This window comes from Rhinolophus sinicus, linkage group LG04 (genome assembly GCF_036562045.2).
Source record: "Rhinolophus sinicus isolate RSC01 linkage group LG04, ASM3656204v1, whole genome shotgun sequence".
In the NCBI taxonomy this organism is placed as follows: domain Eukaryota; kingdom Metazoa; phylum Chordata; class Mammalia; order Chiroptera; family Rhinolophidae; genus Rhinolophus; species Rhinolophus sinicus.
In genome coordinates, this window is record NC_133754.1 from 101,804,108 (window position 1) to 101,819,345 (window position 15,238).

General features: G+C 40.2%; 1 protein-coding gene across 1 annotated transcript in view; it reads left to right on the forward strand.

Annotated features, from left to right (window-relative positions):
* B3GLCT (beta 3-glucosyltransferase) overlaps positions 1-15,238 on the forward strand; it is a 95,388-nt gene that overhangs the window by 54,639 nt on the left and 25,511 nt on the right. The window contains exons 9-11 of the mRNA XM_074330078.1: positions 3,234-3,353; positions 4,953-5,022; positions 13,197-13,310. Coding sequence (XP_074186179.1) covers positions 3,234-3,353; positions 4,953-5,022; positions 13,197-13,310 — 304 coding nt within the window. The remainder of the gene's footprint in view (positions 1-3,233; positions 3,354-4,952; positions 5,023-13,196; positions 13,311-15,238) is intronic.

Here is a 15,238-nt window from a genome sequence, read left to right on the forward strand (position 1 = left end):
TCATGTTTCATAAATAGAGAAAAGGATGTGTATGCTCTAATTTGGGGGGTATAATATTATTTTTACATCTATTAGATTAAAGAAAAATGTATTTAATCTAATAAGTTAACCTGTTAATGCACAATTAATATTGTGCTTCATAGATACCCTTCCTCCCTCACCCCCTCCGCCCCCTCCCTCCCTTCTTCCCCGCTTTGTCTGTCTGCTGGGTGTATCATTTCCTGAGGGAGGAGTGGGAAAATCTCTCATCATAACGGTGGATTTGACACCGTCTCTTCCTTTTTATGCTCTAAGACTATGTTAGTTACATGCATACAAGTTCAGAATCATTACCTCTTAGTGAATTATCTTTATCTCTAGTAATGCTCTCTTTCTTAACATTTATTTTGCTGATATGAATATTTCTATACTAGCTTTCTTTCAGTGTTCTCTTTGTAACTGTTTTTCATCTTCTTCTTTCAACCCTTTTGTGTCCTCATCTTTTAGGTGTGTCTCACTTAAAGAGGACACTGTTGTTGTTGTTGTTTTAATTTAATTTAATTTTTTAAATTAGTTTCAGGTGCACAAAACAAAGTAATAGTTAGATGTGTATCATTTATATCCCTCACACTGTGTGAAGCGCCCTCATGCCCTGCCCCTCTGACATCTCACACAGCCATTACATTTCCACTGTCTCTATTCCTAATGCTGTACTCCGCTTCTTGTAAGTATATATATATATATATATATATATATATATATATATATACACATAAAATTATAGTTGACATTCATTATTGTTCAGCTTCAGCTTCAGGTGTACAGTGCAGTGATCAGGCATCTACATCATCCCTGAGGTGGTCTCCCTAATGAGACAAGTGTGCATCGGATACCCTACAAAATCTTTACAACATTATTGATTACATTCCCCAAATTGACTTTCATATCCCGTGGCCATCTTGTGGTTACTGACTGTGCTTTCTAATCCCCTCACCGTTCCCCTTATTCCCCCCACCCCCACCCCCCGCCCATCCAGCAATCCTCAGTTTTTCAAGAGGACATTGATTTTTAACTCCTACTTAGACAATCGTTATCGTCAAACCAGTTGGCAAATTTACATTTATGTTGATTGTGATTACTAATATATTTGAATAAAGCACTTTGTTTTACCCCTTCCCCCCATTTTTCTTTTTAAAACTTCCTTGCTTTCTTTAGATTTTTTTTTTTCTTTTTTACTCCTCTGCTGTGTTGGAGGTCAATATTTATGCCTGTGCTTATTGGTTATTTTAAATATTTTAACATGCATTCTTAACTAATGATGGCTAATTAATCAGTGTCCTGAAAATTCAAGGGCCTTAAATAATTTAACCCTGATTACCCCATTCCTAATTTATATATCTTGTTGTCTAGTATTTTTGTTGTCTTTTTTAAAACCCGGCAACTTAAACGTTATCATTACTTTATGGTTAACATTTGTATTAGCTTAACCATCACCTGCCAGTGTCTTTGCTCACTGTTCTGTCTTGCTTCTAAACCTTCCACCTGGGATCATGTTTATTTTTCCTGGAGTACATCCTTCAGAATTTTCTCTAGTGAGGTGGTTAATTCTCAGTTTTGTTTGCTTTAAAAATGTTTATTTCTACTTTTTCTAGAAAAAGTTACCCTGTGTATACGGTTGTAGGTGTCACTGCCATGGTGTCACTCCACTGTGTTGGCTGCTGCTGTTGCTGCAGCGTTAGGAAGTTAGCATGGTGTAATGTGGGTCCTTTGTACGCAATGTGTCCTTCCTCTCTGCCTATGTTTACGATTGTCTTTGGTGTTCGCTGTTTCCCTGTGAGATATCTAGGCATAGACTCTTTTCTCTAATCCTGCTTAGGATTCTTTGGCCCTTTCTGTCGTAGGATATTTATGCAGTTTTTGGAAATTTTCAGCCAATGTCTTCACTGTTTTCTCATTCCTGTTCTCTCTTGTTATCTCCTTCTGGAATTTAGATGCTGCCAGCAGTCTGAACTTCTCTTTCACATTTTCCATCTTGTCATGCTACATTTCAGATAACTTGGGGGCTTTGTCTTTTAGTTACTTGATTTGGTTTTCAGGTGTGTCTAATACATGGTTCATCCTGACCAGTAAGTTTTTCATTTTAATAATTATTATTTTTCATTTCTGGAAGTTCTAGTCATTTCTTTTTCAAGTTTGCTTTCCTGTTTTGTATAATCTTTTAAAAATGTGCTCACGTTTTAAAGTTTTTTGTTTCTTTGTAAAAACATATTAAATGTGGTAATTTTATAATAAGTGTTTGGTAATTCAAGGACCTAAAGTTTTTGGGTCGGATTAAGTGTGTTTGCTGGTGCTTGCTTGTCGGCTCATTTCTTTGTGCTTCTCTGAGTGCTGCTCCTGTGCCTTTGGAGTTTTAGCTGGAATCCTCTGAGTCCTGCGCTCTTATTGAGGACTCGCACTTGCTTTTGCCCCGAGGGTTGTACTGACATGGAGCCGCTTTAAATCCCTGTTTGAGGGGCTCAGACCACATAGGTGGCACAAGTAGGGAGGCCTGGCTTTGGTTACAAAATCCCAGAGGAGGTTTGGAGATGATTTTCCCTGCCATCGAGCTCCGGAGTCCCAGCTTCCTGTGGGGTTTGCTGTTAGACACCCCCACTGTGGGGGTCACAGGCAGTGTCCTCCTAACACCTGTCAGAAACTCAGCATCCCCAGGGCCCAGCTGATGCTGACTGAGGAAAGCTGCCTCTGGTGCGCTCGTCCCAGGTTCTCACTCTTGCATTTTTGCCGTCAAAAGTGCCACACTTTTGTGCCAATTTAGCCATCCATTTAAAATGATTTTAAAGATATTTTGTCCAACATTTTTGATATTTCCAGCACGTCGGTTAGTCAGGATATATTATATCCTTTCCATTCTGCAGGAGACCAGGGTGGTGATAACATTTTATTTCATCTTTCTCTGTGATGTTTGAGAATTCCTAACACAGCTTCCCCACAATGGCTTATGACAACTTTGGAATGTTTTGGGGGTTGAAATATTGATTCTTAGTTAATTGTTTGTTGTTAGTAAAAGGTAGATTGATTGACATGGGATTATTTTTGTAGGTAAAGAAAACCTGTTGAATATTGACAAATTAACATGGCTGTGTGTAATGCTCTGTATGGACGGTGTGGCCACTTCTCCTTGAGATGTTTTGTATCTTCTCATAGGTGGGGTGCCGGTTACATTCTTTTGCTCACTGTCCCCTGTCCCCTGACAGGTTGCCCTCTACATCTGGGACAAAGGTGATGGGCCCCCCCTTACTCCAGTGCCTGAGCTGTGTACAGATGGTGTGGACACCCACTGTGCTACCACATTCCACTCTTTCCTACCTCTTTGTGTAAGTAATTGGAGAAAAACTCCCTTGCACCTCAAAGGACAGTGTACCTGCTGTGTATACCAGCACTTTACACACTGAAAAAAACTAACGTTTGCCCTGTGCCAGGTAATAACCATATATCACATTCCTATGAAAGAGAGCCCTGTAAGGTAAGCACCACTGTCACCCCATTGTACGCAGGACACGAGACAGGCACTCAGGTCACACAGATTACACAGCGAGTGGGCCGGAAGGAAGCACGTGACCAGTGCACTGTCCCTCCATGGCCTTTGTGCAAGACCGCCTGCCAAGCTCTCAGGGTGCCCGGAGTCATTTCTGTTGTTGATGATGTGGTATGTGTGTCTATGGGAATATGAGTTCCATCTCCAAACGTTTCCAGTGATACCCAGGTCTCTCCTCAAGCCCATCTCATTACCCTCTCAGCTGGTGACCGTGCTTCCATCTCACCTGAGGCTCTCCAGGACTTTCAGAATGCACTACTCGTTAGGGCAGACCCTGGGTCCAGTCCCAGGATGAGCCTGAAGACCACGGAAAATCACTAGGTTGTTACCAGTTCTCCTTCATCAGGGAAAATTTACTCCCCACCCTTAGATGGTGTCTGTTAGTCTCAAGTCAGTCACATAGAAGTCTTGTGCGTTGCATTTTCACACACACACACACACACACATACACCTCGATGGGCAGAACCTGTAATGTTTGCTCACTTCCTTAGGGAACACCTGCCTTCCTAGGCCTTATGCCTGCTGGCTCTTTAATGCTTTTCTAGGGAATCTGGGGGTGGGGTAGGGAGGTACCCTCCTAATATCGTGAGTGACATGATCAAGCTGTGGTTAGATGTCACTATAAACCATCCCCAGGTGATGTAGGAGTCAGGACTGAATTTTATTAAAGGCCTGAGACAGGTGATGAAGGGCTCATCACACCACATGCCAGTCCATGGCTTGGGTGCGGGCTGCCCACAGATCTCTCTGTGTGCCCGCTTTTATCTGAGTGATCAGCTTGCATTGGAGCTGGCTCAGGGCTCCAGGACCCCCACGCCCACCCCATCCCCGCCCCAGTGTTTGGAGTAATCCTGCCACTATAGCCTAGACTTGGGGAGACAATCCAGGGGCCATGAGAATACTTTAGACATCAAGGTAAGGCCAGGCCCACAAAAGGGGGTCATCTGTCATTTTACACTGCAACACTCCCTCAGTTCTCTCTCCCTTTGTCAACATCTTCATCAGCTGGAAAAAGGAAAGGGAAGGTTCCTAAGAGTTACTGGGCACCTATGACGCACTTGATAAATAGTCATGATAAAACAGCTTCACTGGTGGTTATTCTTCCCACCTTCTAAATGGCAGACTAAAGGTCACAGAGTGAAGGGACTCGTCCACATGACACGGTGTGAATGGCAGAGCTGGGATCAGGCCAGTCCGACTGGCAGCGAAGGCTTTGTTGTCAGCTGGACGACAGTTGCTTTTCCCCCAAAAACTTCATCCTGGAAACAGGCTTGATGGCCCTGAGGTGCATTTGACCTCTAGCACATGTGATATTTAAGGTGGGTGTGGAGTTAAGATGACATGGACTCATGTGCATATATTTTTCCTTGTTTTTTAGGGAAGTCCAGTGAAGAAGGAGGATATTTTTGTTGCAGTGAAAACGTGCAAGAAATTTCATGGTGATAGAAGTATGTTTTGGGTTATTCATTTTTATAGAACTTTAAAAATCCATACTGCCTTTTCAAAAATGTATAAACTCAAGAAAGGGATGATGACATACATACAGTTGGAGTGAAAGCAGTTGTTATCGAATCAGTATTCCTTGTCATCCTGCTTCAGTCACCAAGATCAGTTAGAAAGAACAGTTTTGTACTGAAACATGGGTGGCCGTAGCCCTTCAAATACTGTTTAAAGCAGTGTTTTAAACGAGAAATGGAAAAGCTCAGCTGTTGCAATCTTGGAGACAATACGTGAATAACAGTCCATTTTGCAAAACAATGTCCCATTAGGTCGCTGTACAGTCTCTGAACTGCATGAGAATGTTAGGGGGGATTTCAAGGTGACAAAATGCCAAGGAAATGTTTTTTGAAGACTGTTCTTTGTTTTTACATTTATTTCAAATGCACACATTGGAACTCTTAAATAAAGATTTGTATTTGCTCATGAGTTGATACATAAAAGGAAAAAGGTGCCTTATAAGCAGTGGTCCCTTGTTAAGGAAATTCTGGCTTTCAAATGGATGTTGTTTTTACTCAAGTTTTTGGTATCATTATAGAATTCTACTAAGTTATGGTAAAATGTGAAAAAAAGCCCATCCTAAATACTATATATAGACAATTTCTCTCTCCTTTCACCTTATTTCAAGCAGCACTTTTCTGAAGTTGAAAATTAGACAGTCTCTTGCATTTGCTAATTTTAGCACATGTTTTTCCATGAAAAGACTGTCTGTCGATTTCACCAAGAGTGTGATATTTATATAGGAGAGATTTCTAACCAGTGTCATTTTTGTGGGATTGGAGTTATGGGGGAAATTCATTTATATAATTTATGTGAAAACATGATACTTACAAATTATATTTTAAAAGGGAACATATTTTCCAAATAAAGGAGTATTATAATTTGGGATTAAAGTATTGTCTGAGACACTGGCATCAGTTAAAATCTGGTTATAATCAACAATATCTTAAAAGTACATTTACTATAAGCCTTTAAGTTTATCAAAAATAGTCGTGTTAAGTTCCCAGTCCAATTAAATCAGCCTGTATAAATATATGCATTCATTATACCACGAGTCTTAAAATACTATTAAAAATCAACATAGCAGTTAAAAATGTTCATTTATCACAAATTTAACCTATATTTAATATCCTTTTGCTTTTTTAAAAAATATGGAAGCTTTGTGGGACAATTTTTGGCAAGTATCTTTTATAAAAAAGTATCAAGGGAAATTAACTGGCTGCTTTTTTTATTAACAGCAAGCAGAAGTGTTTGAATTGATTTCCTTGATCTTGAAGCTGCACTTGGAGTAGTGAGTGGTTTTATAATACTGATGTTAATGGTGGTGGTATTTTCTCTTTTGAAACACATTTTTCAAGTGACAAAAAAGTAAAATTAGGGACTCTCCTGTCATATTTTTTATATTCTACAGAAATGAGAAAAAAGGTTGCTGATTTTAAATTAGTAATTTCAAAGTTTATTGTTTTCATATTTGCAGAAGGTTGAGGTCAGTTTTCAGATGTCCATGGAATGCATTTATATTTTAATTTTGACTCAAAGCTCTTTAAAATGACAAACTCTTAAAAGCTTGTTAAGAGCATTAACCTCCCCACCCCACCCACAAGCCAGCTGGGCTGATCTGCTGCTATTCATTAGGTCATTGAAGCCTGAGACCTAAAAGATACTGAGAGGCTTTCACAGTTGGCTTTCTGTGGCAAGCCATCTTGAAACTCAGATGTTTGTGTGACAAGATAGTGTAAGGCAGAGGGTTTCTGGGCTTTGATGTCCGTTTGTCTGGACAAAAGTGAAGCCTGCCAGGCCCCTGGGCTCTGCCTTCCTTTTGGAAGTCTAGTCCAAAGCCACCAGCGGGTACAAAGCGTTATCCAGTAACCATGTTAGTTACAGTGACAACGCATGGTAACTGCTCTAACTGTTGTCCTACTTTTTCTGGTGTGCTTCTCGTGTACATTCATACAGACGCGTACATCTGGCTTCGTGTGGACAGCTCCTCGCGGTGCTAGTTAGTGTTACTCACGTGATACTGTAGAGAAGGCCGAGCTGGGCGGGACACAGCTGGCCCAACTTCCTGTGGATGTGGAGCAGGGCAGCTGTGACCATAGAACAAGCGTTCTTGGTAAACGGCAAAGGAAGGAATTCGGGGACGCACCAAGTAAACCACGCAAACAAAACCAGGCAAGCAGTGGTTTTATTAAAAGAAAAGAAACAGTACAGTACATTCTCAAGATGGCATGACAGTAGGCAGGCCCAGAAGAAGAGCAACTGCCGAAGAACAAAGACATTTAGTATTATAATCAAATGAGGGTGCAAAATATTTAGGGATGGCATTACAGGTGTTCCCAGGGCAAGTCTTTGCTGACCACGCCTTCTCGTTGGGAGGAAGGATTTTGTCCTTATTTGGCCCTTGTGGGAACTGGCGTGCTGACACAGGGAGTGGAGATTTTTCTTGGCTGCCATGCTAATACTAGAGTCCATTATAGTTAGCTAAAGTTCACCCTGACGGGCAAGATGGCATCCTGGATCTGCTCTCGGCCGCCAGAATCGAGTTCTGGCCTGTCTGGTAGCTGCACCTTTTCCTGAGGATGGTCTCATCTCCTTCCTGAGTCCCCCTCACATCCTTCTTCCCCTCCTCCCCTCTCTCTCTCCGAGGCCCTCTTCTTTCTGCCCATGGTAATAGCTGGAGCTCGGGTTTCCTGGCTCCACACCCCATGTTCTTCCTGCCATGGCACAGCTATATTGTGATCTTGGATGTGTTACAAACCCAAGACTTGATAAATAGTATTTGATATTGGTGTTGACGTTCTGCTCAAGGTCACTTTTGACTTGGCTGTGGAAGTAGGCTTTTTGTTTTCAGCAGCGATGGGGATAGGCAGGAATTGAAATCCTCAGATGGTCTCAACTGTGGATCAAGCTGGCAGTTTAGACTGCTACCCCTGCCCAAGCACATCACTGCTGTAGTTGAGAATACATGGACTGGTGTTTTTTTATTTTTTCCTTTTCTCTTTTCCTGTGCACTCCATGGTAGAAACACTTGAAGTTACAAAGGTCAAATGACAATGAAGTGAAAAAAAACATAGAGAAGACTATGTATCTTTACAAAATTGGGAGTGGCATACTGTGAGTGGCAGGTTGTCACCTTGGGTGCGCTGAGCACAAGGTACTGAACACAAGGTGACACTAGCAACGGCCCCCACTCTTGGCTCCTTACAGTGTTGGCCAGCTCCAGGGAGGAGGCTGAGGGACGGGACATTCTGTCCAAGGCTCTAGTCAGGGCAAGGGGAAATATATGTTGAAGTCATTGTTTTATACTCTCATGGAAGAATTGAGAATAAAGCCAAGTTCCAAAATGAAAAAAAAAAAAAGATTATTTTACCTCTTGTACTTTTTTTTTTTTTTTTTGCCTTACAGTGAAACAAATGTTTATGTAACTGCTTTTGGCTGGATTCTGATTTAAATGGAAAAAAGAAGCAAACGTTCTTAAGACACAATCAGCCAAAGTATTTTCTGTCTTCTAGCTTAAGGAAGAAATATATCATGACACCATCGAAACAGCAACACTCTTCTGAGATGCAAGCATGTAGTAGGGTTTTAAAGAAACTTTAATATAAAGCAAGGAATTGGGCTGAGCATGTCAGATTATTTTGAAGCAAGGTTGTCTCTGGAGTTTAATATTCAGCTTGATCACTTCCTCTCGGGTTCTGTGTTTTTCACTGTGTGATGTAGGCGGTCAGAAAATGTGAAGATGTCTCTTTGCACCATTTTGCCATGCAGCTTTTGTGCCTGTCTCAGCTATCCTGGGGCAGCCGCTGTTTCTGTTCATCAGATAGTGAGCTGTGAGAAGCCCTCTTCCTGCCGTCTCCCTCTAAAGAGGTTAAATTGCTATTTTCTCAGCCTTTAGTTCCTTTTCACAGCTTCCTAAGCTCCTAAAAATAGACACTTTATTCCTTTTACAGTAAAAAGACACCTGTTTGATATCTTTACTGCAGTGATCTTGTCTAGAAGAGGCAGATCTGAGCGGACTTATTAGGAGTGTGTGGTAGCTCTGTTCTTTTTGATGAGAGGGGCTTGCAATCTGCTTATTTAATATGAGGCTTGGGTGAAAATGCAGCCCCAGGGGAAGTCTCCCCGTGTGTTAAATGGAGTGATTAGATCAATTAGTAAAGGCAGGAGGGAGTCAGGTGTTGCCTCAGACAGTTTTCCCCTGGCTGTGGAACAGATGAAGATGTCCCAGATTGTCCTGAAATGTTTCAGATTGGCCGTGAGGGGTGCTTTTCAGTCTTAGGTACAACTCCTCTCTAAAATCAGGAGTTACGGCACACTCTAGGCAGCTGTGTCTCTAAGCCTCTCCTGAGAAGAGACAAGCAACCAGGGTTTTATTTTGCGGTCACCGACTACCATACAGCAGGTCCATTTGTCAAAAATAGCAGAGTCCTTAAAATCACGAGTCATTCATATTTGATTGTGTGGGGTTTTTGTACAGTGTTCAAGGGTCAAGTTCATGAACATCTGTAATCAGTTTCCCAGGTAGAGTCACTGGCGGGTAAAATGTGTGTCTGTGCCTCATAAAGAGACTCGGCTCCTCCTGCTTTGAGTCTGTACAGCCACGTGGAAGATTTATACCTTCTGAGTGTGGGGTTTTTTTTATAGTCCAATTTTTACTTTGCTCCCATTTTAAATTGATTTGCAACAAACCTTCTTGAAAGAGGCATTCGCTATTTTATTATGTGGTAGAAAGTGTGCTTCTCTTTATCGAAATTGAAATACTAGATCATGTCACTATTTTGAAATATTTTCTCAAAGTTTAATGTCATTAGGGTGCATCCCCTCAGTATAATAATAATAATAATATAAAATATTTTATAAATAACAGAATGAATTCAATTTAGAATTCAAAATGCTGATGAAATAGGCCAGTCATTTAACAGTGTTAAGTAATTTAGAATCAACCCTGGTTGAAAATAAAGCCTTAACCTGCTGGTATAGAAAATAAGCCTTAACTTGAAATTCTTTATAGCTGGTAGAGAGGACAAATGCACAGGTCTTATAGTGACACATGACACAAACTGCTGAATGCTTTTGGTACTATAGTACCATAACACCTCATTCCATTAAAATGGTTAATCTAGTTTTAAACGATGGGTAGTGGCGGTTCCCTCTTGTGCCAAAGGATGAATTGCTGGTATGAATAAAACCTTCCTTTCATCTAGTTCCAAAGCGAGCCCCAGGCCTCTGGTTGGAATTCCTACGAGATTCAGTCCTCATTCAAGTATTTATTGAGCACCTACTACGGTGTCCCAGGCACTGTCCTAGGTGTTGGGGAACCAGTCATACGGTAATTCTTACCTTTCCTGAAATTTCTGTGTCGACTGTTTCAAAGGAAAACTGGAAACATGTAGTTAGGTATATCAAAGACCTAACTCACGCTTGATTTTGACTTTAATTTCATGAAATCAGCTAACTGAGAAGACACACTTGTGCTATTTAATAAAGCCATTAGAACCAACAGGAGCTGACTGCTAAGGGCTGAGGAAAGTGGAAGCAGAATTTGTAAGGCTTATGGCCGAGTAATATTCCATTCTGTTTATATATCACATCTTCTTTATCCAATCACCTATCGAAGCACACTTTTGTTATTTCCATGTCTTGGCCACCATAATTAATGCTGCAGTGAACATTGGGGTACTTATATTTTTATGGATAAATGCTTTCAATTTTTCGGATGGATACCCAGCAGAGGGATTGCTGGGTCATATGGTAATTCTAGTCTTAATTTTTTGAGGAGCCTCCATACTGTTTTCCATACCGGCTATACCAATTTACATTTCTACCAAAAGTGTATGAAGATTCCTTTTTCTCCACAGCCTCTCCAACACTTGTTATTATTTGTCTCATTGATGAAATACTGCATTTGTGACAACATTGATGGATCTTGAGATTATTATGCTAAATGAAGTAAGTCAGACAGAAAAAGTCAAGAACCATGACTTCACTCATATGTGGGACGTAAAAGTGAAGGCAACAAAGGAACAAGACAAAGAAACAAAAACTCATAGACACAGATAACAGTTTAGTGGTTACCAGAGGGTAAGGGGAGAGAGGGGGGATGGTAGATGAGGGTAAAGGGGGTGAAATATATGGTGACGGAAGGAGAACTGACTCTGGGTGGTGAACACATAATGCAATATATAGGTGATGTGTTATAGACTTGCACACTTGAAACTTATGTAGTTTTGTTGACCATTGTCAAACCCCAATACATTTTAATCTAAAAAAAAGAATTTACAAGGCTTGCAGGACCCAGTGCTGGGGCCCCAGGAGAATTCTCGGCCTATGCAATGGAGCACATTTTACCCAAGTGTGAACATTTAGTGGCTGTGAGCTGTAGGGAGCCTTTTCTGGGGTAAGTCCTCCTGCTCAGTATGTGCCACGTCCCCTGCCACCACAGCTGGAATGTGGGAGTGGAACAAGGGAGGACTTCCCCCACTAGCAGCCTTGCCATTACTTCCTGAATGTGTGTCTGTTTTGACGTGTGAAATCTCTATCTGCCTTTTTTATGATTGCAGAAAAATTCTATTGTAATGTATAAAAATAACATTTAGAGAGTTAAAATAGGTAATTTGGAGATTATTATAGCTAATGTCCAGAATTCATAGGTCTTTTTCTTTCTTAAAAGCTGGTAAATAATGGACTATAAAATGGTGCACTTTTATATTTTATATACAAGGGCTGTCAGTTTGACTCACATAGCTAAACACTTAAATTTGGCATTGCATGGGCAGTTTTTGCATATAATTTATTTTTATTTGGGCTGCGAAAAAGGAAAAGATAAATGATCTGATAGAGTCTCAAAATACTGGTCTTAAGATTTAGTTCATCAGAGTTGAGATTCTTAAATTAACAGGGTATAAAATCTAGATAGGGTGATCTTTTCTATGAAAACAACAACAGAAACCTTTTCTTTTTAAAACTTAGAGATGCACAGACAGTAACTTTAAAAAAAAAAGGTATACAAGAAAATAATTATTCAGATCACTGCTTAAGTGAATTAATATCAAATAGTGATCAGGCAGAATTCCACATCAGGTGTGGGTAAAGAGCTGTCTTTTTTTTTTTTAATTGGGGAACATTGGGGAACAGTGTGCCTCTCCAGGGCCCATCAGCTCCTCCAAGTCATTGTCCTTCAATCTAGTTGTGGAGGACGCAGCTCAGCTCCAAGTCCAGTCGCTGTTTTCAATCTTTAGTTGCAGGGGGCTCAGCCCACCATCCCATGTGGGAATCGAACCAGCAACCCTGTTGTTGAGAGCTCATGCTCTAACCAACTGAACCATCCGCCCCCACCCCTGCCCCTCAGAGCTGTCTTTGAACCTCTCACCTGAAAACATAGAAAACCAGGAAGGTTTTCCATTGTTTGTGTTTATTGTATTAAAACAATTTATCTGTTAATGATAGAGGTTTACAATCTGCAATGCTTCCCAAGGTCTTATTTCCTCCACCTTTTCCCAAAGTGCAGCACAGTAATGCCACTCTTAGTCTGCGGTGAATCTCAGGGGTGGGTTCATGCCCTTTCTAGGGTGGGTGCCCTGTTGGAATCTGCGTGTGGGGACCGTAGAGTTTGTAAAGGTAACCCCCTCCTCATGCCCTGGCCCATGGTAAGAGAGATGAATTTGCATCTCAGAACCACAGAGAATATTCCACTCTTGGAAGTAATTCTATTCCCCATTCCCCTAAAAAGCATTTTAAAATTCCAGTTGTGAATTTTAAATGAAGTCTGTTCGGAAAAGAGAAATATTAGTTAAAACTAATTTAAATGCAACAGTAGAGTCAGACTGTTGATTATATACTGATTAAACACAATCAGTATAATCAGAAAATTTATGATATGGAAGCAAGTGTATTTGTCACCAGGAATGGAAAGTACTTGGCTCTAGAGTAAATTGAAAATGGCTTAGGAACAGGGTTTTATTCATGTGCATCTGACATTTCTCAGGTAGAAAAGGGAGCTCAGAGGCTTCGAACACCTGAGGAAGAACAAGTCATGGTTCCCTTTCTTTACAGGTGCTGGCCCTTTGCGATTCCAAGCTTCTCTTTATAACTGTGCCAGTGACTGTCATCTGTCTCATTTTTTCAGTCCCCATTGTAAAGCAGACGTGGGCTGGTCAGGCAAGTCGCATTGAATACTACAGTGATTATGCAGAAAGTTCCATTCCTACAGTGGACCTGGGAATTCCTAATACAGACAGAGGTGAGTCCTTCATTCTTAACTCCTCTTATTCAAATGTGCATTCTGTAAAGTACAGTCCATTCAGTTAGGATAGAAATAAATTTGTATAAATACTTGAATTTTTGCCTTCCTCCCCCAATGTCTTTACCCATGGATATGGAGCAATTTTTGCAGATTAAGAGCTGTGTTATAAACACAATGAAAGGTTTTAAGTTTTAGTAGCCGTGTAGATGACTGAGCACATTGCAATTACAACAGCGTTCTGAAGCACATCACACCTTCAGAATTCATCATGGCTCGAATGACGTGCTCAAAGTTAATCATCTTTTCACACAAAGCTTCTCATTTAATTTTAGCCATTTAACCAGCCAGGATGTTGTCTGACGGCTGTGTGCCAGCTACTGTTGAACACTGGGGGAAGTAGGAGTGAAGCTGGCAGTTTCTATCCTCAGGAAGCTGATGGTCTAGCTCTCATTTTGTGTGTACCTCTGAATGACAATCACATTCCACACTGGGTATGTGTGATATAAACGTGCTCTCTCCATATATATATTAAAATACTAAATATAATTAAAATACTCCCATATTTTAATATAATTGTTGGAAGTACACCAGCTTTTTTCTTCAGATTGCAGGCTTTCTAATCAAAAACATTTTTTTATTTCACAAAATGGATGTAGAAATTTGGCCAGCTCACCCACACATGCTCTTTGTTCATCTTAATTTTTGTCCAGTGTTTCTGCCACATTTTTTCTTTAGTTTTCTGGATCCCCGAACCCGTTAATGAATAAAAAACATAAAAGTAGTAAGTTGACTGTCTAGTTCGATAGTCATTTGTCTTGATGAGTTTATGGGAATGTCACTCCTAATACCTTGATTGGTTAAATACATATAGACTCAGATACACCGTCTCTGTGGCTGTCGGTTCTTTTGACAAAGTTGAATATATTACTGAGTCTGTTGCTGTCTGGTTTGGAAAAATGATTTTAGATGAATTTTCTTTTTGGTTAATCTTGCTTTTTAGACTTTAATTTAGCTTGGCTTTAGTATTAATTTCTTGATTCGTGCATTCCTTATTGACGTCTTTATTTTTAGCCTGACCTTCTTATTGCTCATGTTTATATTCTACTTTATTCCAAGAGGAATTTGAGATGGCTTTCAAAAATATATACAGTATGGTTAAAAATACAGAAAGAGATCAAGAATAACAAAAATAAAGGTGAAATTGAGTGGCTTAATATTAATATTAGTTTGTTCTCTGTTGTGTCACCAAATACTTTGTTGAGATGAGGGGCGTCTTTCTATTGATCGACTTGAGTTCTCTTCCCTAGCCTTTTATTCCTATCTTGCCCCAGCATTTTCCATTAAGGCAGCAACATTTATCTGTTGGCCCCTGAAGGTCTGTGACTGTCTTAGTACTGTGTCTTCAGTGCATAGCCTAGAAACTACCACAGTACCTGGCATATGAAAACTTAACAGCAAATATTTACAAAATGAATGAATAGCATTCCACTTTTGCACCATTGTTTCCCTATGGGTGCAATCCTTGGCGATCCTTATTCTGACTGTTCCTTCAGAATAAGTATATCTAAGGGAAGATGCCAGACTTGTAATTTCTCTGAGGCTTACAATGTTCCTGTTTGTTTGGAGTGATGATAAGTCTCGTCTCTGCCTCAGACTCGCTACATGACTTGTGATTCCCCTCATCTCTCTAGTCTCCCATTTCCTCATGTGTGAAATGAATGGCTTAGACTTCATGATCTCTAAAGTTGCCCCTGGTTCTCTATGTCTATGAAAATTAGAAAAGTCTAATTTGTAAAATTTCAAATTATTACATACATGCCAGCATTTAAGCTTTTACTTTTAAAACTTTAGAACTAACAAACATATGTTTTTAAATGAGTTACGTATGTTTTAAAGAAAATAATACATTGTAAGTTTTCCTCTCG